Source organism: Erythranthe guttata, chromosome 10, assembly GCF_056151865.1.
Source record: "Erythranthe guttata isolate IM_541 chromosome 10, IM_541, whole genome shotgun sequence".
NCBI classification, from domain to species: domain Eukaryota; kingdom Viridiplantae; phylum Streptophyta; class Magnoliopsida; order Lamiales; family Phrymaceae; genus Erythranthe; species Erythranthe guttata.
In genome coordinates this window covers 19,181,971-19,207,570 of record NC_142542.1, presented here as the reverse complement: position 1 = coordinate 19,207,570, position 25,600 = coordinate 19,181,971, and the positions used below count along the sequence as shown (strand labels likewise).

The 25,600-nt window shown below is 39.5% G+C and overlaps 6 protein-coding genes across 6 annotated transcripts; all 6 read left to right on the top strand.

Moving 5' to 3' along the window:
* Positions 1 to 44: 44 nt before the first annotated feature.
* LOC105949422 (glucan endo-1,3-beta-glucosidase 8) lies at positions 45 to 2,932 on the top strand. The gene is made up of 3 exons (XM_088824410.1): positions 45 to 273; positions 863 to 1,192; positions 1,657 to 2,932. The coding sequence occupies exons 1-3, from the start codon at positions 269 to 271 to the stop codon at positions 2,822 to 2,824; spliced, it is 1,503 nt and encodes a 500-aa protein (XP_088680536.1). The 5' UTR covers positions 45 to 268; the 3' UTR covers positions 2,825 to 2,932.
* A 1,256-nt stretch (positions 2,933 to 4,188) lies between these two features.
* Positions 4,189 to 6,336, top strand: LOC105949423 (glucan endo-1,3-beta-glucosidase 8). Its single transcript, XM_012972733.2, has 2 exons — positions 4,189 to 4,739; positions 5,025 to 6,336. Exons 1-2 carry the CDS (start codon positions 4,420 to 4,422, stop codon positions 6,166 to 6,168), a joined length of 1,464 nt encoding a protein of 487 aa, XP_012828187.2. The 5' UTR covers positions 4,189 to 4,419; the 3' UTR covers positions 6,169 to 6,336.
* Positions 6,337 to 7,523: 1,187 nt separating this feature from the next.
* Positions 7,524 to 10,096, top strand: LOC105949281 (glucan endo-1,3-beta-glucosidase 8). The gene is made up of 2 exons (XM_012972567.2): positions 7,524 to 8,062; positions 8,805 to 10,096. Exons 1-2 carry the CDS (start codon positions 7,743 to 7,745, stop codon positions 9,961 to 9,963), a joined length of 1,479 nt encoding a protein of 492 aa, XP_012828021.2. The 5' UTR covers positions 7,524 to 7,742; the 3' UTR covers positions 9,964 to 10,096.
* Positions 10,097 to 12,488: 2,392 nt separating this feature from the next.
* Positions 12,489 to 14,783, top strand: LOC105949280 (glucan endo-1,3-beta-glucosidase 8). The gene is made up of 2 exons (XM_012972566.2): positions 12,489 to 12,985; positions 13,554 to 14,783. Exons 1-2 carry the CDS (start codon positions 12,660 to 12,662, stop codon positions 14,710 to 14,712), a joined length of 1,485 nt encoding a protein of 494 aa, XP_012828020.2. The 5' UTR covers positions 12,489 to 12,659; the 3' UTR covers positions 14,713 to 14,783.
* Positions 14,784 to 15,963: 1,180 nt separating this feature from the next.
* Positions 15,964 to 18,561, top strand: LOC105949279 (uncharacterized). The gene has a single exon (XM_012972565.2). It carries the CDS (start codon positions 16,018 to 16,020, stop codon positions 18,559 to 18,561), a length of 2,544 nt encoding a protein of 847 aa, XP_012828019.2. The 5' UTR covers positions 15,964 to 16,017.
* A 3,417-nt stretch (positions 18,562 to 21,978) lies between these two features.
* LOC148767763 (glucan endo-1,3-beta-glucosidase 8-like) lies at positions 21,979 to 23,855 on the top strand. The gene is made up of 2 exons (XM_088824398.1): positions 21,979 to 22,488; positions 22,641 to 23,855. Exons 1-2 carry the CDS (start codon positions 22,163 to 22,165, stop codon positions 23,797 to 23,799), a joined length of 1,485 nt encoding a protein of 494 aa, XP_088680524.1. The 5' UTR covers positions 21,979 to 22,162; the 3' UTR covers positions 23,800 to 23,855.
* Positions 23,856 to 25,600: the final 1,745 nt, after the last annotated feature.

The following is a 25,600-nucleotide window of genomic DNA, read 5'->3' as shown; positions in this document are numbered from 1 at the left end:
CATTCAAGTCAACTCTCGGTCAACATAAATAAACCTATAAATAAACTTGTGAGAAATTAGAAAGTTCAAAAAAAAAAAAACGGGCCTTCCTTCAATTTCGTACACAAAATCAGGCCCGAAACTGGGCAAGTCGATTTCATTTCACGGCGGCGACCGTTGAAGATGATACCGCAATTATATTGCGGCGGCGATATTCATGTTCGCCGGCGGCGACGGCGCGGTAGGTTTGAATTGGGGAAGACGATGGTGGTGGATTTGATGTCGCAGAATGGGGTAAGCGTTGAAAAATCAAGCTCTTATTTTAATTTATGGTAAATAGCACTTACACCCCCTGTAGTTTGAACTTTGTGCACATAAACCCCATTGTACGTTCAATATAACACATGAACCTCTTGTATTTTAATATAAGCACGTAACCAACTGTACATTTAAATTTTTCTAACGAGCATGATTATTTACCAAGTAGAATACGGAATACCATATGGGGGTTTATGTGCTTATATTAAAAGTAAAGGGGGTCATATGCACAAAGTTCAAACTGTAGGGGGTCATGTGCATATATTAAAAATAAAGATGAAATGCTTCCTCTCACTTTAAATAGCATGGAGAGAAAATGAATTGCCATCTCCCCGAAAAAATAGGAAACATCCATCAAAAAGTGATTATGCATATAAACTCAGACAATTTTATTTTTCCCCCCTCTGCTTTTGAGAAAACGAAAAAGAGATCATACGTATACGTATACATATACGTACATATGTACATGTACATGTACATGTATATGTATACGTATACGTATATGTATGCATCTTCCTCGGTACACAATTAATCAAGCCCTAAATCGAGAAATCATCTGAATTAGGGCGAAGATGAGATGCAATTACATTGCGTATATCGTGGCGGCGATTTTGCTAGGGCTGAGCATCGGACGCGGGGAATGTGCAATAGGCGTAAATTGGGGAAGGAACAATGCGCAGAGATTGATTCCGTCGATGGTGGTGGATTTGCTGCTGCAAAACGGCGTTAAGGAGGCGAGAATTTATAATGCACAAGAGGATATTTTGAAGGCGTTTACCGGAAGTGGGATCGATCTCACTGTCACCCTCTTTAATTTTCACGCCATAGATTCTGAAGACGAAGCAAAAAAATGGCTCAGCCTGAAGCTTGAATACGCCAAACATTCCAATATAAGGTATTTACATATATATTAACGACGCGCGCTTTGTCAAACTCTTACGGTTTGCTGTATCCATTCGTTTAGGCTCTGTTTGGTTCGTTGATTTTGAAGATGAGGAAAAATAAAAATGCAAAAGCAGATGAGAAAACAAAGAATTTGAGGATCGTCGGTCGTTTTTGGTTCTTAGGAAAATGGTGATGAATTTTCTTTTGTCGAAAATTATTTTCATTACCCGAGACGACGTGGAAAACCTGTTGCATTTAACGTGTAGTTTTTAGTGTTGAATTAACACCTAACCAAACGGAAAATCTGTTTACGCAATCCTTTAATCTTTTTACTTAACATGTTCCTTGATCCAAACACGGCCTAGAGTTTTCAACCTTCTGATTTGAATATCAAGAAAAAATCGATTTGACAAGTTTGCCTATTCGACAAATGAAATACGTGATACGGTTTTGTTTCTTTTTTTTGGTTTACAGGCGCATTTATATAGGATTCGATGCATTTGCTCAAGGAATTACGGACAAAAAGTCACTGAATAATTCACTCAGCGCATACAATTTCATGCGAGCCGCGCTCAGTGATTCCGGATACGATTACGTCAAGGCAACGATGCCGCATCCCGACATTATACTGAACGTCGAAAACATAACGAGACCGTCCGAAGCTGAATTCCGACCCGAGATCAAGGAAGAAATGCACGGTTTCCTCCGACTCCTCGAGGCCGACAAAGCTCCACTCGTCATCGAATTACTCCCGATCTATTACGTCCTCCTAAAAAATCTGTCAATTGACTTCGCGGGCCCCTCGGAAAACCCTAGCCACATCATCAAAGACGTAAACGGGGCCATCTACACGGACTATTTCACCTTCTTGCACGATTCATTCGTGTGGGCAATAAACAAAGCCGGGGTGCCCGATTTGGATATAGTGGTAGGGGCGGTGGGGTGGCCCACCGACGGCTTCCCGGGGGGCAACACGACTACAGCCGAGCATTTCTTCAAACACCTTCTGCCCTATGTGATCAGCAACAAAGGCACGCCAATGCGGCCCGGGAAACCCATCGACACCTACGTACACGCGCTCACCGACGAGAATATGAATCCAGACTACTTCCCATACGCGCGCCACTGGGGGATCTATCGGACCAACGGCGAGCCGAAGTACAAGATCGATCTTTCCGGGCAAGGGCGGGATATATTTCCGGCGAGGGCAAAGGGGATTATGCGGATGCCGGAGCGGTGGTGCGTGTACAAGGAAAACATGAAGGGGTACAACAAGAGTAGGGTGATTGAAGAGTTCAAATACGCATGCAAACGAGCTGACTGCACCAGCTTGGCGCCAGGGGCTTCTTGCAGCGGGCTGAGCTTCACTCTGAACGTGTCGTACGCGTTCAACATGTACTTCCAGATGATGTTTCAGGACGAGAGGGAGTGCGTGTTCGGCGGCTACGCCACCGTGGTGACGGAGGATCCGTCGACGGATGAATGCGTGTTCCCGGTGGAGGTGGTCAAGGGTCAACAAGAAAATTTCATTTTCAAAAGTGGGCAAGATCGTCTTTTCGCACCGTTCTCTGTGTCTTTGCTTTCCGTCTTTTTGGGTATTGTTAAATTGCTAGAAAGTTGCAACAATCTTGTACGAAATTAGGGTTTTTCCTTTCCAATCCGTTTTTGAATTTGGGGGTTTTTTTTAGATCTATTCAAATACCAAAAAGTTGTGAAACTCTGAAATTTTGATAAATAAAGTTTTTTTTTTTTAAATAACATGCAATACATAATATATAGATACATAACGAAATTATAATTATAGATATACTAATATTTACAGAATTTTTTTTTTTGCTTTCGTTGTTTTCGTATAAACTTTAGTGGTTAGAGGTTTTCGTTTTTGGTTAATTTATTCTCGTTAAAGAACGCGCATTTGAACCCCATTGACACCTACATGCACGCACTAAACGACGAGAATTTAAACCCTTTTGGATATGATTTCGCGCGCCACTGGGGGATTTACAGGAGCAACGTCGAGCCCAAGTACAAGATCGATCTGTCGGATCAAGGGCGGGATATATTTCCCCTTAACTATGAATCCTAGACTTAGGGCCCGTTTGGCTGAACTTATTTTAAACAGTTGATAAGCTCTCACATCTGATAAGTTGTTTTAACTGCGGTTAACTTGTTATGTCTTATTTAACTCGATCTTGTTTTTTAACAATATGAAAAATCGGTAGTTAATATTTGGGTTTATTGCATTCAGTACCCCCTTTGTTTTGTTTAATTACTAAAGAAACCCTCGTTTTATTTTGATAATAGTTCGATTACCGTAAATGCAAGGATTCGATGCTTTATAAGCAGAGAAGACATCAACTCATTTCAGAAAAATAGTTTATTTTCTAAACTCTACTTAAATATTTTCCCGAAATACAAACAAATATAATGTTTTGCTCGTGACAAATTATCACAACCATCTACTTCCGCAATCTCGGTGCTCCTTAGCGCGCCACATACCACAACATTATATATGTTGACGTTATTCGATGTTCGACTAGTACAATAAACTTTTGGGTAAGCCGTAAATTGTCGAAAAATCGAGCTCTGATTTTATTTTTTGTATTGAGGAATAGTGTATTAGATAGACCACTTCTAGTACCCAAAAAAAAAAAAAAAAATTAACGACAAGTTTTTAATGATTAAAAATGTTTCCTTTTCTTAAAAAAAATTGCATGGATAAGAAAATGAGTATGTATCTCTCATTTTCTCCCCCAACAAAACCCCAAATTAAGTCAACTAATCATATATTTCCGGTCAACATAAATCAAGAATTAAACTTGAGCATGCGTGAGAATTATAAAGAAAATATTAAAAATTAAAAATAAAAATTAAATTAAAAAAAGGAAAGAAACTGTGATCTCTCGTTTGAACTTCATGGACAGAAAATGAATAGCCATCTCTCATTTGATCTCCCCAAGAAAATAGGAAACCTCCATCAACAAATTATTATGCATGTATATAATCCTCGTCGTTAGCATAAACGAACTCGATAATATATCTTTTTCCCGCTCTTCTTCTCAGAAAACGAAAAAGATCGTACATATACCCATTCACATATATGTACATACATGAACATATATATATACATACATATATGTATGTATATGCATGTATATATGTATGCATCTTCCTTCGTACATAACTAATCAAGCCCTAGATCGAGAAATTATCTGAACTAGGGCGAGTCGAACGAAGATGATATGCAAAATAGCGTTTATCGTGGCGGCGATTTTGCTAGGGCTGAACATCGGCGGCGGGGAAGGTGCGATAGGTATAAATTGGGGAAGGAACAACGCGCAGAGATTGATTCCGTCGATGGTGGTGGATTTGCTGTTGCAAAACGGCGTTAAAGAGGCGAGAATTTATAATGCGCAAGAGGATATTTTGAGGGCATTTTTCGGAAGTGGGATTGATCTCACCGTCACCATATTTAATTTTTCCTCTATCGCAAGTAAAGACGACGCCAAGAGATGGATCAGCACGAAAATTGGGTACCTTGAAAACTCCAGAATAAGGTATATATATACATATATATATATATATATATATATATATAACAAAACGCGCTTTGTCAAACTCTTGCGGTTTTTTACAATGTCCATTCGTTTAGGCTCTGTTTGGTCCGTGGAATTTGAAGACGAGGAAAAATGAAAATGCAAAAGCAGATGAAAAACAAAGAATTTGAAGAGGATATTCGACCTTCGGATTTGAATATGAGCAAAATTTTGATTTGACATGGTTGCCCCACTCAATTTCCACGATTTATTGGACAAATAAAATACGTTTTTTTTTTTTTGCAGGCGCATTTATATAGGAGTCGATGCATTTTCTAGAGGAATTACGAACAAAACCGATTTGCAAGCTGCGCTCACCGCATACACGTCAATGCAAGAAGCGATCAACGAAGGATCATACGCCGATGAAATCAAGGTCACGATGCCGCATCCCGACTACGTACTCAACATGGAAAAGGTATCGAAACCGTCCGAAGCCGATTTTCGACACGAGATCAGGGAAGAAATGCACGGTTTCCTCCGACAACTCGAGGCCAACAAAGCCCCGCTCATAATCGAATTACTCCCGATCTATCAAGTCATCAATAAGAAACTGGGCATCGACTTTGCGGGCCCCACGGACAGCCCTAGCCACGTCATCGAGGACGTAAACGGGGCCGTCTACACAGACTATTTCACCGTCTTGCACGATTCGTTCGTGTGGGCGATAAAAAAAGCCGGGGTGCCCGATTTGGACATAGTGGTGGGGGCGGTGGGGTGGCCCACCGACGGCTTGCCGGGGGCTAACACATCTTCAGCTGAGCATTTCTACAAACACCTTCTACCCTATGTAACCAGCAACAAAGGGACGCCAATGCGGCCGGGGAAACCGATCGACACGTACATACACGCGCTCACCGACGAGAATATGAATGGAGACTACTTCCCCTTCGCGCGCCACTGGGGGATCTACCGGACCAACGGCGAGCCGAAGTACAAGATCGATCTTTCCGGGCAGGGGCGGGATATATTTCCGACGAAGGCGAACGGGATTATGCGGATGCCGGAGCGGTGGTGCGTGTACACGAATCGGGTGAAGGGATTCAACAAGTCTGCGGTGGTGGAGCAATTCAAGCTCGCCTGCCGGAAGGCTGACTGCACCAGCCTGGCGCCGGGGGGTTCTTGCAGCGGGCTGAGTTTTCAGAACAACGTGTCGTACGCGTTCAACATGTACTTTCAGACCAAGTTCCAGGACGAGGGCGCGTGCTCATTCGGCGGATACGCCGTCGTGGTGGCGGAGGATCCGTCGACGGATGGTTGTGTGTTCCCGGTGGAGGTGGTCAAGGGTCAGCAGGATAATTACCGTCCTACCAAAAGTGGACAAGATCGACTTCTTGCACCAATTTTTGTGTTTTTGCTTTCCGTCCTTTGGGTTTTGTTAAATTGCTAGGAAGTGAAAACCACCCACCGAAATTCATTTTTGCACCATGTACTATGAGAAATGTGTCGTTTACCCCCTTGATGTATAGAGAATATCAAATTTGGCCACCTATTTTCTTACTGTCGATGGTCAGACCTTTAACGGTTTACTTTAAATTTGAGTGTGCAATGACTCTTTTACCCTGTTTCATATATGATAGAATCCATAAATTTGTTTCGGGAAAAATAAGACATGGTTATTGGGAATTTGAACTATTAGACGACATTGAAACACTAGGGAAATAAACTCAACAAAATGCAAGAATTCAATATCAAAATTAAAAAAAAAGGGGCTGAAAAGATGAAAATTCTAAAACCAAGCAGTATAGAGATTATTGGGGGCATATTTATCAGAAAAAAATCAACGACTCTTTGCAACGGTCCGCCAAAGGCTTTGACTTTGGCCAGAAAATGATATCGTATATGTGAGTTTCTAAGAAAATAGTCCTTTATATTTAAGTTTTCTTTTTTTTGATCAAAGGAATAATTTTGAAAATTATTTTTAGCCCCAAATCAACTTTAAATCCTAATTGTAGCCCCAAAAAAAGTATTTTTCGCTAGTCATTAACGACCAACTAATGGGGTGGACCAAATGTGTTTAAAAGTTGTAAATTAACGTTAATTATGTCCACCTTGAAACATGGGGACCAAAAATGGAATTGGAGCAAACGGAAAATATAACTTTTCCTCATAACTTATGTGTAGTTGATAAAATAAATAATAAAGAGCCATTTAATTCCTAAGAATCTTGGTATTGCATGAATATTTATTCATTGCATACAACTATGCAATAGAATTTGTGTCAATTAATTATGTAATTTAAATGATACATTTCGCAAAGTATAGGGGTGTAAAATAAATTTTATCCTATATTTTAAATTTATACTATTGTAAAATTTTAAATATGATTGAAATAAGATAGAAAGAAAGAATTACGCTCATTCTTCAAGGAACACATGAGCAATTTTTGTCCAAAGAGCACCGGAGAAGATCGAAGCGTTGGATCAATCTGATTCATGCATTATGAATGGTTAAGATTAGAAATTTGGATATTATTAAAATGAATTGGTATCTCTCATTTTCTCCCCTAACAAAACCCCAAGTCAAGTCAACTAATCATATATTTCCGGTCAACATACATCAAGAATTAAACTTGAGCATGGGTGAGAATTAGAAGAAAGAGAAAAGAAAAAAAGTCAACGTTCAAAAGAATTTGACAATCTCTCATATTGACTTCATGAACACAAAATGAATTGCCACCTCTCATTTCCTCCCCAGAAAAATAGGAAAATTCCATCAACACAAATTATTATGCATATATATATAATATAATCCTTCTCGTCAGCATAAACTCGATAATATATATTTTTTCCGCTCTAATATTTCTGAGAAAAAGAAAAAAAAGATCATACATATATATACACACATACATATATAAAGTATATGTATGTATATGTATGCATCTTCCTTGGTACATCAATTAATCAAGCCCTAAATCGAGAAATCATCTGATCAATTAGGGCGAGTCGATCGAAGGCGGCGACGATGATACGCAAGATGGCGTTTATCGTGGCGGCAATATTGCTAGGGCTGAGCATCGGCGGCGGTGAAGGCGCAATAGGTATAAATTGGGGGAGGAACAATGCGCAGAGACTGACTCCGTCGATGGTGGTTGACTTGTTGTTGCAAAACGGGATTAAAGAGGCGAGAATTTATTCCGCGGACGAAGATATTTTGAAGGCATTCGATGGAAGTGGGATTGATCTCACCATCACCCTCTTCGATTACGAATCCGTACAAACTAAAGAAGCTGCAGTGCAATGGATGAACACGAGTTTTCAATACGTCGAACGCTGCAATATAAGGTATACATTCATTCGGTTTAGGCTCTGTTTGGTTCGTGGATTTTGAAGATGAGGAGAAATGAAAATGCAAAAGCAGATGAAAAACGAGGAATTTGATGATGATCTCTATATATAGTGTTTGGTTCTAATATTTAGGAAACTGATTATGAATTTGCTTTCGTCGAAAAAACATTTTCTTTACCCTAATTGAACATTTGCTTTCGTCAAAAAACATTTTCTTCACCCTAATTGAACATTTGCTTTCGTCAAAAAACCTTTTCTTTACCATAATTGAACATTTGCTTTCTTCGAAAAACATTTTCTTTACCCTAATTGAACATTTGCTTTCGTCAAAAAACCTTTTCTTTATAACCATAATTATTGAACATTTGCTTTCCACGAAAAACATTTTCTTTCGACGAAAAAACATTTTATTTACCCTAATGAAACACGTGTTTGTTGGGATTCGGCCATGAAGATGAACTACGTACCGCTATGGTGTTTTCTCGAATGAAGAAGAATTAGATTTGAAGAAGATATAGAAAACCTGAATGTGTTTTACGCGGTGCTTTAATTAATTTGTTTACTTAACATTTTCGTCGATCCAAACACAACCTAGAGTTTTCAACCTTCTGATTTGAATATCAACAAAAAATTTGATTCGCACAAGTTTGCCTCATTCAATTTGCACGATTTAATCGACAAATGAAATACGTGATACGGTTTTGTTTTTTTCTTTTTTTTTTTTTTTTTTGTTTTGCAGGCGCGTTTACATAGGATTCAACGCATTTTCAATGGGAATGTTGAACAAAACCATTTTACAAGTTGCAATGAATGCATACACGTCAATGCAAGAAGCGATCAACCAACGTGCATACGGCGGCGTAATCAAGGTAACGATGCCGCATTCCGACTACGTAATCAACGTCGAAAAGATTACGAGACCATCCGAAGCCGATTTCCGAGACCTACTCAAGGAACAAATGTACAACTACCTCAAAATCCTCGAGGCTAATAAAGCCCCACTCGTTATCGAAATACTCCCGATCTATTACGCCGTCAAACAAAAGCTGGGCATCGAGTTCGCGGGCCCCTCAGACAACCCTAGCCACATCATCGAAGACGTAAACGGGGCCGTGTACACAAACTATTTCGACTTCTTGCACGACTCGTTCGTGTGGGCCATAAAGAAAGCCGGGGTGCCCGATTTGGATATAGTGGTGGGGGCGGTGGGGTGGCCCACCGACGGCTTGCCGGGGGGAAACACAACTTCAGCTGAGAATTTCTACAAACACCTTCTGCCCTATGTGACCAGCAACAAAGGTACGCCGATGCGGCCGGGGAAACCGATCGACACGTACATACACGCGCTCACCGACGAGAATATGAATGGAGACTACTTCCCCTACGCGCGCCACTGGGGGATCTACCGGACCAACGGCGAGCCGAAGTACAAGATTGATCTTTCTGGGCAAGGGCGGGATATATATCCGGCGAGGGCGAAGGGGATTATGCGGATGCCGGAGCGGTGGTGCGTGTACACGGGTAACCCCGTGAAGGTGTTCAACAAGACTAAGGTGGTGGAGGAATTCACGGCGGCGTGCAAGGTGGCTGACTGCACCAGCCTGGCGCCGGGGGCTTCCTGCAGCGGGCTGAGCTTCAGCCAGAACGTGTCGTACGCGTTCAACATGTACTTTCAGATGGCGTTTCAGGACGAGAGGGAGTGCGTGTTCAGCGGCTACGCCGCCGTGGTGACGGAGGATCCGTCGACGGGGGACTGTGTTTTCCCGGTGGAGGTGGTCAAGGGTCAGCAGATTAATTTTAATTTTACCAGAAGTGGGCAAGGACGACGGCGTTTTGCGCCGCCGTCACCGATCTTTGTGTTTTTGCTTACCGCCGTTTGGGTATCGTTAAATTGCTAGAAAGTGACGTTGCACCTACGTCATAGATTGTAATCAATCTTGTACGAAATTAGGGTTTTTTTCCCCCAAAAAGTTGGGGAATTCTGTAATTTTGGATAAGTATGTCAATACATAATAAAATTATCATTATAGATACATTGGTCAAATTACGGCCACCCCTGAGGTATGGCTAAATCACGAAAAAACTTCTTTTGTTTGGGTAATTACAGACACCCCTCCTTTCAAATATTTTTATATAAAATTTATGTAATTCAGTTATATACCGAACCAAATTCTATATTCAATTCGGTAAATGATATGAAATGTTGGCGTACCGAAATTTTGGTTCGGTTTTACTGATTTGACATCCCTAAATTTATCTCAATAGGAGTATTTTCGTAAAATAATGCATAGTTGAGGGGGTAACTGTAATTATCCAAACAGGAGAGGAGTTTTCATAGTTTAATATTAACTTAAGGGTGGCCGTAATTTGCTCAAGATATATTATATTACCGTTTCTTATATATGTTTTCGTTGTTTAATATTCTGTTTAGTTGTGTAGAACCTATATCTGGTGCACACCATGTATTTTTATATCATCGATATATAAACAATAACACATACACTTATGTGTATGTGTGTACGTGAATAGTTATTTATATAGATGTACGGTTTAAAAATACATAGTATATTTTATTAGATGTAGAATTTCACAAGCCTTAATAATCTATGGTCAAAACATGCAATATTACAACACACCGTTGGACATAATTTGACTCTCACTGTAAATTATATATATCCGTAACCTTTATTGATTACCACATATTGGTGTATATGGACTTTATTTGATGTTTGACTCGTAAAAAAATTTATGCACTTAAAATAAAGGGGTCTTAAGATATAAGTCTCTGGTGACAAACATTAACAGAACTAAATGACAAGTCTAACTAAAATTTGCTTCACATCATTTATTAAATTTATTCCAAAAATGCCCCTCCACTCACAAATTCGAAATTACACCAAATTGTAAATATACTATGATGATCTATGGTATTATTTAACATTTTTAAGTTTGCATCTAGCATTTTTTTATTTTTACGTGAAACACATTTTTTCCCCATATTTATTCATTATATAAACATCTATTTTTTTCCCCTTCTTTTATAAATTGAAAATTATGATTTTTTTTTTTCGCTCGTAGACATCTACAGAAATCCATAGAAACCGTAGTAATCCGTAGTCACCCATAGACATCTTGAAACCCTAAGACATCTTGAAACCCTAATTCCTCCTACAAACCCTAGCCGCCAGACCCATAGACATCCAAATCGATTTTTTTTTAATTTTTCTCACCAAACCCTAGATCCGCTCCTCCACCACCACCACCATCACCGAGCGCTGCCATCACGCCATCATCCATGCCCAACACCGTCGCCGCGCCTTCCACCGTAGATCTGACCTTACTCCACCATAGTTGCCATCTCCTTGCCTCTACAACCATATTGCCGTCGTCTCCACCGCCATAACCACCGGCCCCCTCAATAGTGGATTGAAGTGGTGGAGAACAAAAGAGACAGAGAGAGATAGCGATATCGAAAAATAGAGAGATAAAGATTGAGAGAGAGAGAGAGAGAGAGAGAGAGAGAGAGAGAGAGAGAGAGAGAGAGAGAATAGACAGCGAGAGACAGAGAGAGAGTGTGAGATTGCGAGAGACATGAGAGAGCGAGATTGCTAGAGAGAAGAAAAACGAAAATTAAAATAAATCTGAGAGAAACGTAACTTTATAATTTATGGATTTAGGTTAAGTGTAAATTAGAGATAAAAGAAAAATTGAGGATGTGACTCATATTTATTTTTCTAAAAATGATTTAGTTCATAAAAAAATATTAAGGTTGTATTCCACATCTAATTATATTTTCAACAAGGGACCTCTAGCATATTATCCCCCAAATGGGGTGAAAGACTATGATTCATGGAAGCCAACTTAATTAATACTTGATGGGAGCCAATTAATATATATATTTGATGGGCTTGAGCACATTAAAAACCTAAACCTAGTTAACGAATCATATACGTTCTAACCAACGAAGAACTCGCGTCAATAGTGTTTGCATTCGCGGCTCGTCTATTCATCTCGCGTGCATTTGACCTCTCTTCCATTTCTGGCTCGAACTCCTAGCTCGTTACACTTCGACTTTTAGAATATCCATTTATCCAATTACAAAGTACTCAAACATTTTGGATTATACAAGTGTTTGCCGCGTACGAAAATAGCACGCACCTACAAAATTACATACCAAAACTGTGTTGTGTTAGTTTCGACAAGTGACGATTTTATCCATTATCCGACCCACAAAGATTTTAAGGAAATTATCAATATTAGTTATGAGCTCAAAAAATGACTCATAATTTACTATACTTAGAAAAAAGTTGACCCATAATTTTATTTTTCTTGATACAAATCTTATCTTCATCAAGATAAATTAAATGGCTATCCTTAACTCAAACAATTATATATAAATTCTCCAAGTGTACATCAAAAACCCGACAAGAAATGTTTCTTTCTTCTCCATCATTACATATTTCCAGATAATTGAGAAATGATCTCAATCATCTAAACACCCATAATTAATTAATTAGGAAGCTAATTAATCAAGGATCATCTCGTAATTGACCACTTCTAGCTTAGTTCCCATATAAATATATTATATATAAATATGGGTTTTATGAAGATGGTACGTGTTGCTTGTTTATTGGTTGTAATTTTGTTTGCAATAAGATCAGAAGGGTCAATAGGTATGAATTGGGGAAGACAAAGTGCGCAGAGATTGATTCCGTCGACGGTGGTCGATTTAATGTTGCAGAACGGGATCGGAGACGTCAGAATCTACAGTTCTCAGCCGGACATTTTAGAGGCTTTCGCCGGAAGTGGGATTAACATAACCGTACAAATCATGTTTTTGAATATAATCAACAGTACCCAACAAGCCCGGGATTGGGTCGGGCAGAAAATCGACCCGGTTTACTACAGCACCAACATAAGGTATATTATACATATGTTTCTTTTTTGTTGCAGAATATTAGGGTAAACTGCATGCATGCATGCATGCATGGGATTTATCTAGTTTAAACCCTTATTATTATTTAAGGATTTATTGCATTAATTCAACACCCGTGCGTTTACTATTTATAATATTAGCAAACATGATTCAATTTCTTTAGCAATCTAACCCTAGAAATTAACTCACAATTTAGGGGTTGGGTGTTAATAAAAAAATTAATTGTAGGAGTGTTTTGCTTATAATATTAATAACGCAAAGGTCTTTTTAAGCAATTTGATAATAGCATAGAGGCACTAAATTCAGTAAAATCATTATTTAGGACAATATTTTGAATGGTAGAATTAAACCTTTATAAATTAATACAGTCGAGATCAGGGAAATTCTATTAATTTAGCAAATTATTAAATTATCGAGTTAATAATTTAACACGTTTTTTCTGAGTCGGGACCGGGAGAAACTATTATTTAATCGAGGTTATTAATTTATCGAAGTTCTACTGTATAAAAGAATCATTAAAAGGTATTTTTGTGTGTGAACGTGATTCCTCAGGCGTATTTTTCTCGGAAACCACGAATTCAAGCCGGCGTTAAAGACCGGCGGCAACACGAGCTCAGCCGAAGCCGCGCTAGATCTAATGGAACTGATGCAAAGCGCTTTAAACAACGCCAGCTACGGTGACCAAATCAAGGTTACATTGCCCCATCCCGATATCGTAATCACCAACGTAACGAGACCCTCCTATGCCGAATTTCGGAGCGAGATCAAGGAGCCGATGGCGAGGCATCTCAGCCTCCTCCGCCAGAGCAACGCCCCCTTCGTCGCCGAAGTCTTCCCCATCGAGTACATAAAATTCCACCCTTGGTTGGACTTCAGTTTCGCCTTCGCTGACAACAAATCCAAGACCGTCATCCGCGACATAAACGGGGCCGTGTACACCAACATCTTCGACTACCTGTACGACTGTTTCGTCTGGGCGCTCCGAAAGGCCGGAGCGCCCGACCAGGAGATCGTGGTGAGCCAGATCGGCTGGCCCACCGACGGATACCCGGGGGCCGACGCCGCCACGGCCGAGCGTTTCTACAAGTACCTCCTCCCTCACGTGGCTAGCGGAAGAGGCACCCCCATGCGACCGGGCAAGCCAATCGAAATCTTCGTCCACTGCCTCACCGACGAACCTAAAAACCCTTTCAGCTACCCCTTCGCCCGCCACTGGGGGATTTATCGATCCAACGGCGAGCCGAAGTTCAAGATTGACCTTTCGGGACAAGGGCGGGACATCTATCCCGTCCGGGCGAAGGGGATCATGCGGATGCCCCAACGGTGGTGCGTGTTCAACGGGGACACGAGGGATGAATTTAAGGTGAAGGCTCAGTTCGACGATGCGTGTCAGCGTGCCGACTGCACGAGCCTATCGCCGAGCGGCTCGTGCAGCCAGCTGGATTACAACAAGAACGTATCGTACGCGTTCAATATGTACTTCCAGAGTATGTTTCAAAACGAGACGTCGTGCGAATTCGACGGGCTAGGGGAGGTGGTCCCCACGGACCCGTCGGAGGGTAGTTGTGTCTTTCCGGTGGAGGTTGTCAGAGGTCAGCAAATCAATTTTGACACCGATGCGGCGGGAGAACGACTCTATTACTTGCATCCTAATAAATGTGTAGCCATGGTCTTTATATTTGCGCTTTCGGTCATTTTTCTACTGTTTTAGAAAAATGTGTACTTACATTTGTGGGTCGATTGGGTAATCATGGATTTTTATAAGGATGATTTGTTCAAATAGTTCTTGTTTCATCGCCATATACTACAGTAGAAATAGAGTTAGAGAATGAGAGAATTATGTTTCTCAGGTGTATTATGCATATATATAGTTACATGAAGGGACCCTAACATATTACACAAGGTAACTAAGAGATATACATAGCAAGATTACAAGATATATCTATAATAATAATAATAATAATAATAATAATAATAATAATAATAATAATAATAATAATAATAATAATAATAATATGCACTAATACACCCCCGCAGTCGAAACGGGAAAGGAGATGACGTGAAGACTGGAGACAAACTGTTGAAACAGTTGAGTAGGGAGTCCTTTCGTGAAAATAGCAGCAAACTGGTAGGCGGATGAGACGTGAAGAACTCGAACGTATCCCAAAGCAACTTTGTCTCGACCAAAGTGGATATCAATTTCCACATGTTTCGTTCGGGAGTGTTGAATAGGGTTGTTGGATAGGTAGACGGCACTGACATTTTCAAAATAGACAATGGTGGCTTTCGAATGTGGGCAGAGCAAATCAGAAAGTAGGTTACGCAACCAAGTCGTTTCGGCGATGGCGTTTGCGACAACTCGATATTCAGCATTTGCAATAGATCAAGAAGTGGTGACCTGTCGTTCGGAGGACCAAGAAATGAGGTTGTTGCCGTGAAAAATGCAATAGCCAAATGTCGAACGACGAGTGTCAGGACCAGGCCCGGCCCATGGGTATTGCAGGGGAAACATTTGCTTTGGGCCCCCAACTAGGAAGGGGCCCCCAAAAAAAAAAAAAGTGTATTATATATATTGCAAAAATTAAATATTTGATATTCTCATTTACATGATCGGCAGAAAAGAAAATTGCTTCTTTTGTTTTGTGGGCCCAAAGCTCTAAAAGTCAAACATCAATTAAAAAGAATAGTATTGTACTAGCAAACAAGTTAAACAATTACAAAACCTATTTTTCTAACTTTTTCGGTGGCTGCGGGCCTGCGGCGGTTGCAGGGGAATTGCTTTTCCCATTCTTCAAAATCTGCATACAAGGTTTGCGTTCTTTAATTTGAGTATTTGACATATAATATACATATAATTTCTTGAATATAGGCCCTTTTCTTGCATCAAATTTTAACAAAGCTAATAAATTATTATATTCAAGTATGAATTTTTCCCTTATTATAATATAGTACTGGTTTTTTTTGTAGACTAAATTCTTTGGAGTTTGTCCGGTGTCCTGAATTGAAATTGCTAATTATGGGTCCGCGAAAATATATGTGTGGGAATGATAAAAAGAAAAAGAAACAAAAAGTTGAAAATTTTGTGCAATCTATGGCTGGTACAATTGAAAAGTTTATAACAAGGGGCAATAATACAGTAAGTTCGGGTTCAAAGTCCGTTGAGAATTCGATGAACACTGATTTTTCAGTTGAGGCAGAATCTGATTTAAATATTGAGGAACAACATGAAGATCAAGTGAATGAAGAACGTGATATCTTGGTGAACGAAGAACCTAACGAAGAACCTAGTCAAAACAATGATGAAAATTCGAATGAGGATAAGCAAGAAGGTTGTGAAGCAGGGCCTTTGAACATTTACGATCCCGGAAATTGGGATAAGATTGATCACAGTCTGAGAAATATTTTGGTAGAAAGAGGGCCAATAAGAATAACAGATGATGATGTCACTTTTCCTAAAGATAGGAGTGGTAGACATTTTTCTTGTACATTTTATGTCCGTGATCTGTTAAATGGGGAGAAACAAGATAGAAAATGGTTGGTATATTCCCTTGTTGAAGACAAAATATTCTGTTTTTGCTGTAAATTGTTCAAGCAGGATAAAGTCATCTCTCGTCTAACTGCTGAAGGATACAAGGATTGGAGAAATATTGGTAAAAGACTTAAAAGTCACGAAACCAGCAGAGAACACCTTACATGCATGAGTAAATGGATTGATTTGCAGATGAGACTGAAAAAGTACGAGACAATAGACAAGAGTTTGCAAGTGCAAATCAATAAAGAGAGAGAACATTGGCGACAAGTATTATTGAGGATAATTGCTCTGGTGAAAACGCTTGCTAATAATAATTTAGCATTTCGTGGAGATAATGAGAAAATTGATCAAGAGAACAATGGCAACTTTTTAAGCTTTATTCAGATGATTGCAGAATTTGATCCAGTTATGCAAGACCACCTCCGGCGTATTAAGGGTGGGTCGATTTATCATCATTACCTCAGTCACAAGATTCAGAATGAATTGATTCAGATGTTAGCAGATGAAACTAGGAGTGCAATTGTGAAAATCATCAAAGAAGTGAAATACTTCTCCGTAATACTTGATTGTACTCCTGATATTAGTCATGAAGAACAAATGACTTTGGTGGTTCGATGCGTAGATATTTCAGCAGTGCCGGTAACAATTAAAGAATTTTTTGTGCAATTTTTGAAAGTGGATGACACAACAGGTTTGGGCCTTTTTAATGTACTTAATGATGCATTGAACACTCTTGAACTTGATATTGCCGACATAAGAGGTCAAGGTTATGATAATGGGGCTAACATGAAAGGAAAACACAAAGGTGTTCAGAGAAGACTACTTGAAGTGAACCCGAGAGCGTTTTATACACCATGTGGTTGTCATAGTTTAAATCTTACACTTTGTGATATGGCCGGTTGTTGTACCAAAGCTGAATCTTTTTTCGGAGTAGTGCAGCGTATTTATACTTTATTTGCATCCTCTACAAAGCGGTGGGATATTTTAAAACGTCATGTTCAAGAGCTTACACTTAAGCCATTGTCTCAAACTCGATGGGAAAGCCGTGTTGAAAGTCTTAGAGCTATTAGATACCAAGCACCAAAAATAAGAGATGCATTACTTGACTTGGCAAATAGTAGAGAAGACGCCAAAACAAAGAGTGAAGCTAATTCTTTGGTCACTCATGAACTTGAGAATTTTGAGTTCTTGTTTGGCATGATTATCTGGCATAATGTGTTGTTTACTGTAAACGTTGTTAGCAAAATTCTTCAAGCTGAAGATATGGATACTGATGTTGCTATCAAACAACTTAAGGGATTAATTTCCTTTTTTGAGAAGTACAGAGAAAGTGGATTTTCGGAGGCAAAGGCTGAAGCAAATGAAATTGCAAACGAGATGGGAATTGATCCTGTATTTTCTGAAAAACGCATCATTCATAGAAGAAGACATTTTGACGAGAGTTCTAGTGAAGATGTGTTGCAATCAACCGAAGAATGCTTTAGAGTGAAGTACTTTCTCTATGTGGTAGATCAAGCGCTTCTGTCGCTCAATACCAGATTTGAACAACTTCAAAAATATGATGAGAAATTTGGTTTTTTGCTCGACTTCAAGAGACTAAAATCGATTGGTGATGAGGCTTTAAATACTTACTGTGTCAACCTTGGAGAGTATTTGAAACACGACACTTGTGATATTGATGGGATGGATTTATGTATGGAGTTAAAAATCTTTAGATATATTTTACCAGAAGAACTAAAAAGGCCGATTGAAGTGTTGAATTATTTGCAGGTTATAGGCGGTGGTTTTCCGAATACATGGATTGCTTACCGGATTTTGTTGACGATTCCAGTTACTGTTGCATCAGCTGAAAGGACATTTTCAAAGTTAAAGTTGATTAAGTCTTACCTCCGATCAACCATGTCGCAAGAAAGATTAAACGGACTAGCGATGTTGTCGATTGAGAAGGATATGGTACGAAAGATTGATTATTCGAGTGTTATTAGTGATTTTGCTTCAAAAAATGCTAGAAGGGTAATATTTAAGTGATTTGTTGTATTGAACGTTTATCCTCTTTTATTGATTTAATTATCTATGCATGGAATAGTTTTATTTGTTCATCAAAATTTTACTCAATCTACTGTGTTTTTGCTTCACCATGTTTCACTGCTTAATTTTATATGTATATAGTAGTTTCGTTTTTGATAGTTTAATAAACACCTCTAATGTAAAAATATATTAATTACAAAAAAGTTCCATAATATTATCGAAAAAATGGATATTTTTTTCAAAACTTGCTTAGGGCCCCCAAATTCGATGGACCGGCCCTGGTCAGGACAGCCACCTGAATCAGCGTCGGAGCTAGTAAGCAACAAGAGAGAGGTCTGGATTGGGAGAGAGGAGAAGGTCGTGGTCGACAGTGTCACGAATGTAGCGAATGATACGCTTTAGAGTAGCCATATGAGGTTCCCTCGGATTATGCATGAATAAACAAATTTGTTGCACAACGTAGCAGATGTCGGGACGAGTAAAAGTGGGTATTGCAGTGCACCGGCAAGTCTGCGATAGAGGGTAGGGTCAGTAACCGAGAGTCCAGTGATCAAAGACAACTTGCTCTTTGTGTCGCCCGACGTGAGACAGTGGTTGCAAGAAGCCATGTGTGCACGCTCTGGTATCTCGTCGGCGTACTTGCGTTGAGAGAGAAATAGTTCATTCGACGAGCGAGTGACGGAGATGCCGAGAAAGTAGTGAAGATCGCCAAGATCCTTCATTGCGAACTCTTGACTAAGGGCAGCAAGAATAGAGCGGAGCAATTCAAGTGTGGAGGCCGTAAGTACAATGTCATCGACATACAGTAAAAGGAAGGCGCGAGAACTGTTGTGACAGTACACAAAGAGTGAAGTGTCAGACTTGCATTCTTTGAAGTCCATGGTGGTATAATGTAAGAGGCAAAAAACTTATACCAAGCACGGGGTGCCTTCTTAAGACCGTATAGGGCTTTGTTGAAACGACACACGTGAGTGGGGCAAGATGGATCGACAAATCCGAGAGGTTGCTCGCAGTAGACAATTTCAGAGAGAATGCCATGTAAGAAGGCATTTTTCACATCGAGTTAGTGGATCGGCCATGATCGTGAGAGAGCAATATTGAGAAATATTCTAACAGTGGCTGGTTTGACAGCTGAACTATATATAGTGTTTGGTTCTAATATTTAGGAAAATATTGATTATGAATTTAATTTTTTTTCGTTGAAAAACATTTTCTTTACCCTAATTGAGCATTTCTTTTCGTCGAAAAATATTTTCTTTAATTTACCCTAATTGAACATTTGTTTTCGTCAAAAAAACCTTTTCTTTCCCATAATTATTGAACATTTTATTTCGACAAAAAACATTTTCTTTACCCTAATTGAACATTTCCTTTAGTCGAAAAACATTTTTAAATTACCATTGAACATTTGGTTTCGACGAAAAATATTTTCTTTACCCTAATTGAACGACGTGTTTGTTGGGTTTCGGCCATGCAGATGAACTACTGTTCAATGTATAGTTTACACACTCAATGTATACTTTCTTACGAGGATTTTTGTATACTTTTATTGATTTAATGATGCTTAATGAGTGGTTTATTGTATTTTAGGTACAACTTGACCATTTGGAAGTTCCAAGGATGAAACGAGCCAAAAAATGTCAAAAACGGGCAAAAACGGAAGAAAACAAAATATGCTGAAAATTGGCTGAAAATTGGCCCGCGCGGTCGTGCCAAATTTAGCCTATTTTTTGGGCGACCGCGCCAACTGCAGAAGTTGGGCAGAAGGTTTCGGCGATTCTCGCGCGGCCGTGTGAGAATTGCATTATTGATTCTCGCGCGGCTGTGCCAAAACACGTTAGAGACAATTTTGGACTTTTAATCACACAAGGAAACCTAAAGTTTTCTACCAAGTTGGGACATCTATTTAAGCCTAAACCAAGCACGAATTAGAGGACTTTGGACACAACCTTGGAGCGAGAGGAGCGAGAGAACGAAGAATCGAAGACGGAGAATTGACAAATCTTCATCACAATTCTTCTTTTATCTATCTTTTCTTAATCTATGTCTTTTTATATTTTTATTATGTTTTTCGCAGAGAACATGAGTAGATAAGTTGTTAATCTAGGATTTTGTTGGAACCCTATGTGGGGATGGTGAACCCGTTTTCTTGAGATTATGCAATTATGATTTTATGATTATTTCTTATACTTGTTATGATTGTTAGTGCATGAACTTGATCAATTTATGTGCTTTATCTGTGATTATTGGGATTGGCTCGACAGAGCTATTTTGATAATTAGACGGTAAGTATAAGAACCTTCGAGTAGTTTTCACCTGGATGAGTGTGTCAATTGCATGTGGTGCCGTAGACATACATATATCACCTTAGGTAGCCATTTACGAGACTTGTTAGTTAATGCTTTATTCATAATTTGTTTGCATAGACATATAGTGAACCGTTTATAAATAATAGACTCATAATACACGTGACTGCGGGTTATGAGTAAATTAATTAGTGTTTCGGGTTAATAATCATGAATCATATATTTCATAATTGAGGGGTTTTGGGTGAGCAATTCTTGCATAGGGGGAAGATAAAATCTTATGTCCGTTTTTATTGATATTTTCTCGTGTTTAATTGCTTTCATAATTAGTTTAATTATTTAGTTGATTAAAGTTGACAACTTTGCGTAGGCTGGATAAAAATCATAATTGTTAGAATTTGGTACTTAGGATTAGATAATTTGAGTATTCCTTGTGGGATCGACATCCGACTCTCACGAGTCCACTTTCACTACTAGTTAGCGATACGTGCACTTGCGTGTTAGGTATTTAGCCCCAACAACTACGTACCGCCACGGTGTTTACTTGAACGGAGAAGAATTAAATTTGAAGAAGATAGAAAACCTGAATGCGTTTTACGCGGTGCTTTATTTTTTTCCTTAACATTTTCGTTGATCCAAACACAACCTAGAGTTTTCAGCCTTTCTGATTTGAATATCAACAAAAAAAATTATTTGCACAAGTTTGCCACATTCGATTTGCACGGTTTATTCGACAAATGAAATACGTGATACGTGATACGGTTTTTTTCTGGCTCGAACTCTCAGCTCGTAACCCTTCGACTCTTAGAATATCCATTTATCCGACAAACTCAAACATTTTGGATTATACAAGTGTTTGCCGTGTACGAAAATAACATGCACCTACAAAATCATATACCAAAACTGTGTTATGTTAGTTTCGACAAGTGACGAATTTATCTGTTATCCGATCCACAAAGATTTGAAGGAAATTATTTATGTTGGTTATGAAGTACTCAAAAAAATGACTTGTTAAAACTACTGTTATCCTTTTTATTAATTTACTATACTTAGAAAAAAGATGACCCATAATTTTCTTTTTCTTGATACAAATCTTTTCTTCATCAAGATAAATTAAATGGCTATCATTAACTCAAACAATTACATATAAATTCTCCTAGTTATTACATCAAAACCCGCCAAGAAATGTTTCTTTATTTCTTCTCCATCATAATATTTTTTTCCAGATAATTGAGAAATAATCTCAATCATCTAACAACCCATAATTAATTAATTAGGAGGCTAATTAATTAAAGATGGGTTTTATGAAGATGGTACGTGTTGCTTGTTTATTGGTTGTAATTTTGTTTGCAATGAGATCAGAAGGATCAATAGGTATGAATTGGGGAAGACAAAGTGCACAGAGATTAATTCCGTCGACGGTGGTCGATTTAATGTTGCAGAACCGGATCGGAGACGTCAGAATTTATAATTCTCAGCCGGACATTTTAGAGGCTTTCGCCGGAAGCGGGATTAACGTAACCGTACAAATCTTGTTTATGAATTTAATCAATAGTGCCCAACAAGCCCGGGATTGGGTCGGGCTGAAAATCGACCCGTTTTACTACAGCACCAACATAAGGTATATTATACATATGTTTCTGTTTTGTTGCAGAATATTAGGGTAAACTGCATGCATGCATGCATGCATGGGATTTATCATATATTTTGAATGGTATACATAAAAGAATCATATATAAAAGGTATATTTGTGTGTGGAACGTGATTCCTCAGGCGTATTTTTCTCGGAAACCACGAATTCAAGGCGGCGGTAATGAACGGCGGAAACACGACCTCCGCCGAAGCCGCGGTAGACCTAATGGAACTGATGCAAAGCGCTGTAAACAACGCCAGCTACGGGGACCAAATCAAGGTCACATTGCCCCATCCCGATTGCATAATCACCAACGTAACGAGGCCGTCCGATGCCGAATTCCGGAGCGAGATCAAGGAGCCAATGGCGAGGCATCTCAGCCTCCTCCGCCAGAGCAATGCCCCCTTCGTCGCCGAAGTCTTCCCCATCGAGTACATAAACTTCCACCCGTGGTTAGACTTCAGTTTCGCCTTCGCCGACAACAAAACCAAGACCGTCATCCACGACATAAACGGGGCCGTGTACACCAACATCTTCGACTACCTGTACGACTGCTTCGTCTGGGCTCTCCGAAAGGCCGGAGCGCCCGACCAGGAGATCGTGGTGGGCCAGATCGGCTGGCCCACCGACGGATACCCGGGGGCCGACGCCGCCACGGCCGAGCGTTTCTACAAGTACCTCCTCCCTCACGTGGCGAGCGGAAGAGGCACCCCCATGCGACCGGGCAAGCCAATAGAAATCTTCGTCCACTGCCTCACCGACGAACCTAAAAACCCTTTCAGCTACCCCTTTGCCCGCCACTGGGGGATTTACCGATCCAACGGCGAGCCGAAGTTCAAGATTGACCTTTCGGGGCGAGGGCGGGACATCTATCCCGCCCGGGCGAAGGGGATCATGCGGATGCCACAACGGTGGTGCGTGTTCAACGGGGATAAGAGGGATGAACTTAAGGTGAAGGCTCAGTTCGACGACGCGTGCCTGCGTGCCGACTGCACGAGCCTGTCCCCGGGCGGCTCGTGCAGCCAGCTGGATTACAATAAGAACGTATCATACGCGTTCAATATGTTCTTCCAGAGTATGTTTCAAAACGAGACATCGTGCAAATTCGACGGGCTGGGGGAGGTGGTCCCCACGGACCCGTCGGAGGGTAGTTGTGTCTTTCCGGTGGAGGTTGTCAGAGGACAGCAAATCAATTTCGACACGGCGGCGGCGGGAGAACGGCTCTATTACGTACATCCTAATAAATGTGTAGCCATGGTGTTTATTTTTGTGCTTTCGGCCATTTTTGTACTCTTTTAGAAAAATGTGTACTTACATTAGTGTGATGGATTTTTATAAGGAGAAATTTGTTCAAATTGTTCTTGAGAGTGTGCAACAACTCACTTACCGGATCAACTAGTCCCGAAAATGGATGGTGTTATAAAAGTGTGCGACCTATATCCGGCCGTCGGGACAAGAGTCAGGTTCTGATGAGTAGGAGGGCGCGGCGATCGCTGCAAAACCCTAGGCATGAGTCCGGGCGGAGTGGTCGTCGGAGACTTGCCCTCATCCCGTCTAATCTAATATGAAATACATATTTTTTTGGGCAAATTACGGCCACTCTCTGAGTTTTGGTCAAATTACGAAACCTTCCTCTTGTTTAAGTAGTTACAGGCACCCCTCAACTATGTATTATCTTACGAAAAAACCACTCCAAAGACAAATTTAGGGATGTTGAGTTGTTAAAATCGAACCGAAATTTCGATAGGCCAACATTTCATGTCGTTTACCGAATTGAATATACGATTTGGTTCGGTAAATCGAATTACATAAATTTTATGTAAAAATATTTAAAAAAAAGGGGTGACTTTAATTATCCAAACATGAGGGTTTTTTCGTAATTTAACTATACCTCAGGGTGTGACCGTAATTTGCCCTATTTGTTTTGCTAAACTTTTGATCATTAATGTAACTAAACCCTGTAAAATAAGTTTTTTAACATGTAAGTGTAAATTGTGTATATGTTGTGGGATGATTTATTCTTATTTTAGGTTTCTATACAGTTTTTTGAACTAAATTGTTGCTTATATATATAACTAAACTTTACAAATCACCGTCACGGTTACTATTAATTTTCCTAAGCAATCCACTATAGAGACTCCAAATCTAGCGTCAAATTCAGAACGAGAAAGAGTACAAAAACTTTTAGCAAAAAGACAAAATCCAAGTATCTTTAAAGGTATATAAAATATTTTTGAGGGACTTTCAACTAATTTACAGGACATTTGTCAAAAGTACCACATTTCTTCTTAGTCAACAAAAATATATATATGAAAATTCAGCAGTGATATAAATGATAAATCTCCTAGCTGGTCAACATATTGACTTTATTGACCATCTCTCATTCAGTCATTCCCTCCACAAAACCCTCAACTCAAACAATTAATCATCATATATATAAATCTCCTACTTAACATCAAAACCAGACAATAAATTTGTCTTTCTTCTCCAATTTTCTTAGTATCCAAACAACAATTCCCATCCCAAACCCTAATACTAAAAGGCTAATTAATCAGTAATTCCATGATAATTTTCCCATCTCTTAATTTGAAGATGGCATGTCTTATGGTAGTTTTATCTGCATTAAACGTGTTGAACACGTCGCAAAATATTTCTCTAAACTCGGGCATGAAATGAAGGTCAAGTCGCCCCACCCGAGTAAAATATAATCAGGGAATCGATGGGGAGGCCTCCGCCAGAACGCCGCCCTTTTCGTCTTTGAGATATATTCACGATCGAATACATGAGGGAGCTACACCCGACTTTTTAAGGGGTAATTTTTCGAAAAGATTTCCCACTCTTTTATGGAGTAAATTTTTCTACCACTTTAATTCTAACAATCTTGTTGAGTCCATAAAAACCTAACCTCAGTTAACGAATCGTATTCCTAATATAACTCTTAATTACTCGCTACAAATGTCACATTTGCACAAGTCTTTAAGAATTCAGATAAATGTGTCTTGATTTTAGAAAAAAATAGATATTGTTCGACTAAAATACACTTATTTACTAATTAATACATGGATAAGTATTAGAGAGTTAACAAAAGCAAAACCGAAAA

Bases quoted from the DNA above. Each gene is read 5' to 3' on its own strand.
- LOC148767763 (XM_088824398.1), top strand. From the start codon at position 22,163: ATGGGTTTTATGAAGATGGTACGTGTTGCTTGTTTATTGGTTGTAATT. The intron at 22,489-22,640 runs GTATATTATACA...GTGATTCCTCAG, and splicing joins TACTACAGCACCAACATAAG to GCGTATTTTTCTCGGAAACC.
- LOC105949423 (XM_012972733.2), top strand. From the start codon at position 4,420: ATGATATGCAAAATAGCGTTTATCGTGGCGGCGATTTTGCTAGGGCTG. The intron at 4,740-5,024 runs GTATATATATAC...TTTTTTTTGCAG, and splicing joins CTTGAAAACTCCAGAATAAG to GCGCATTTATATAGGAGTCG.
- LOC105949280 (XM_012972566.2), top strand. From the start codon at position 12,660: ATGGGTTTTATGAAGATGGTACGTGTTGCTTGTTTATTGGTTGTAATT. The intron at 12,986-13,553 runs GTATATTATACA...GTGATTCCTCAG, and splicing joins TACTACAGCACCAACATAAG to GCGTATTTTTCTCGGAAACC.
- LOC105949281 (XM_012972567.2), top strand. From the start codon at position 7,743: ATGATACGCAAGATGGCGTTTATCGTGGCGGCAATATTGCTAGGGCTG. The intron at 8,063-8,804 runs GTATACATTCAT...TTTGTTTTGCAG, and splicing joins GTCGAACGCTGCAATATAAG to GCGCGTTTACATAGGATTCA.
- LOC105949279 (XM_012972565.2), top strand. From the start codon at position 16,018: ATGGGTCCGCGAAAATATATGTGTGGGAATGATAAAAAGAAAAAGAAA.
- LOC105949422 (XM_088824410.1), top strand. The intron at 1,193-1,656 runs GTATTTACATAT...TTTGGTTTACAG, and splicing joins GCCAAACATTCCAATATAAG to GCGCATTTATATAGGATTCG.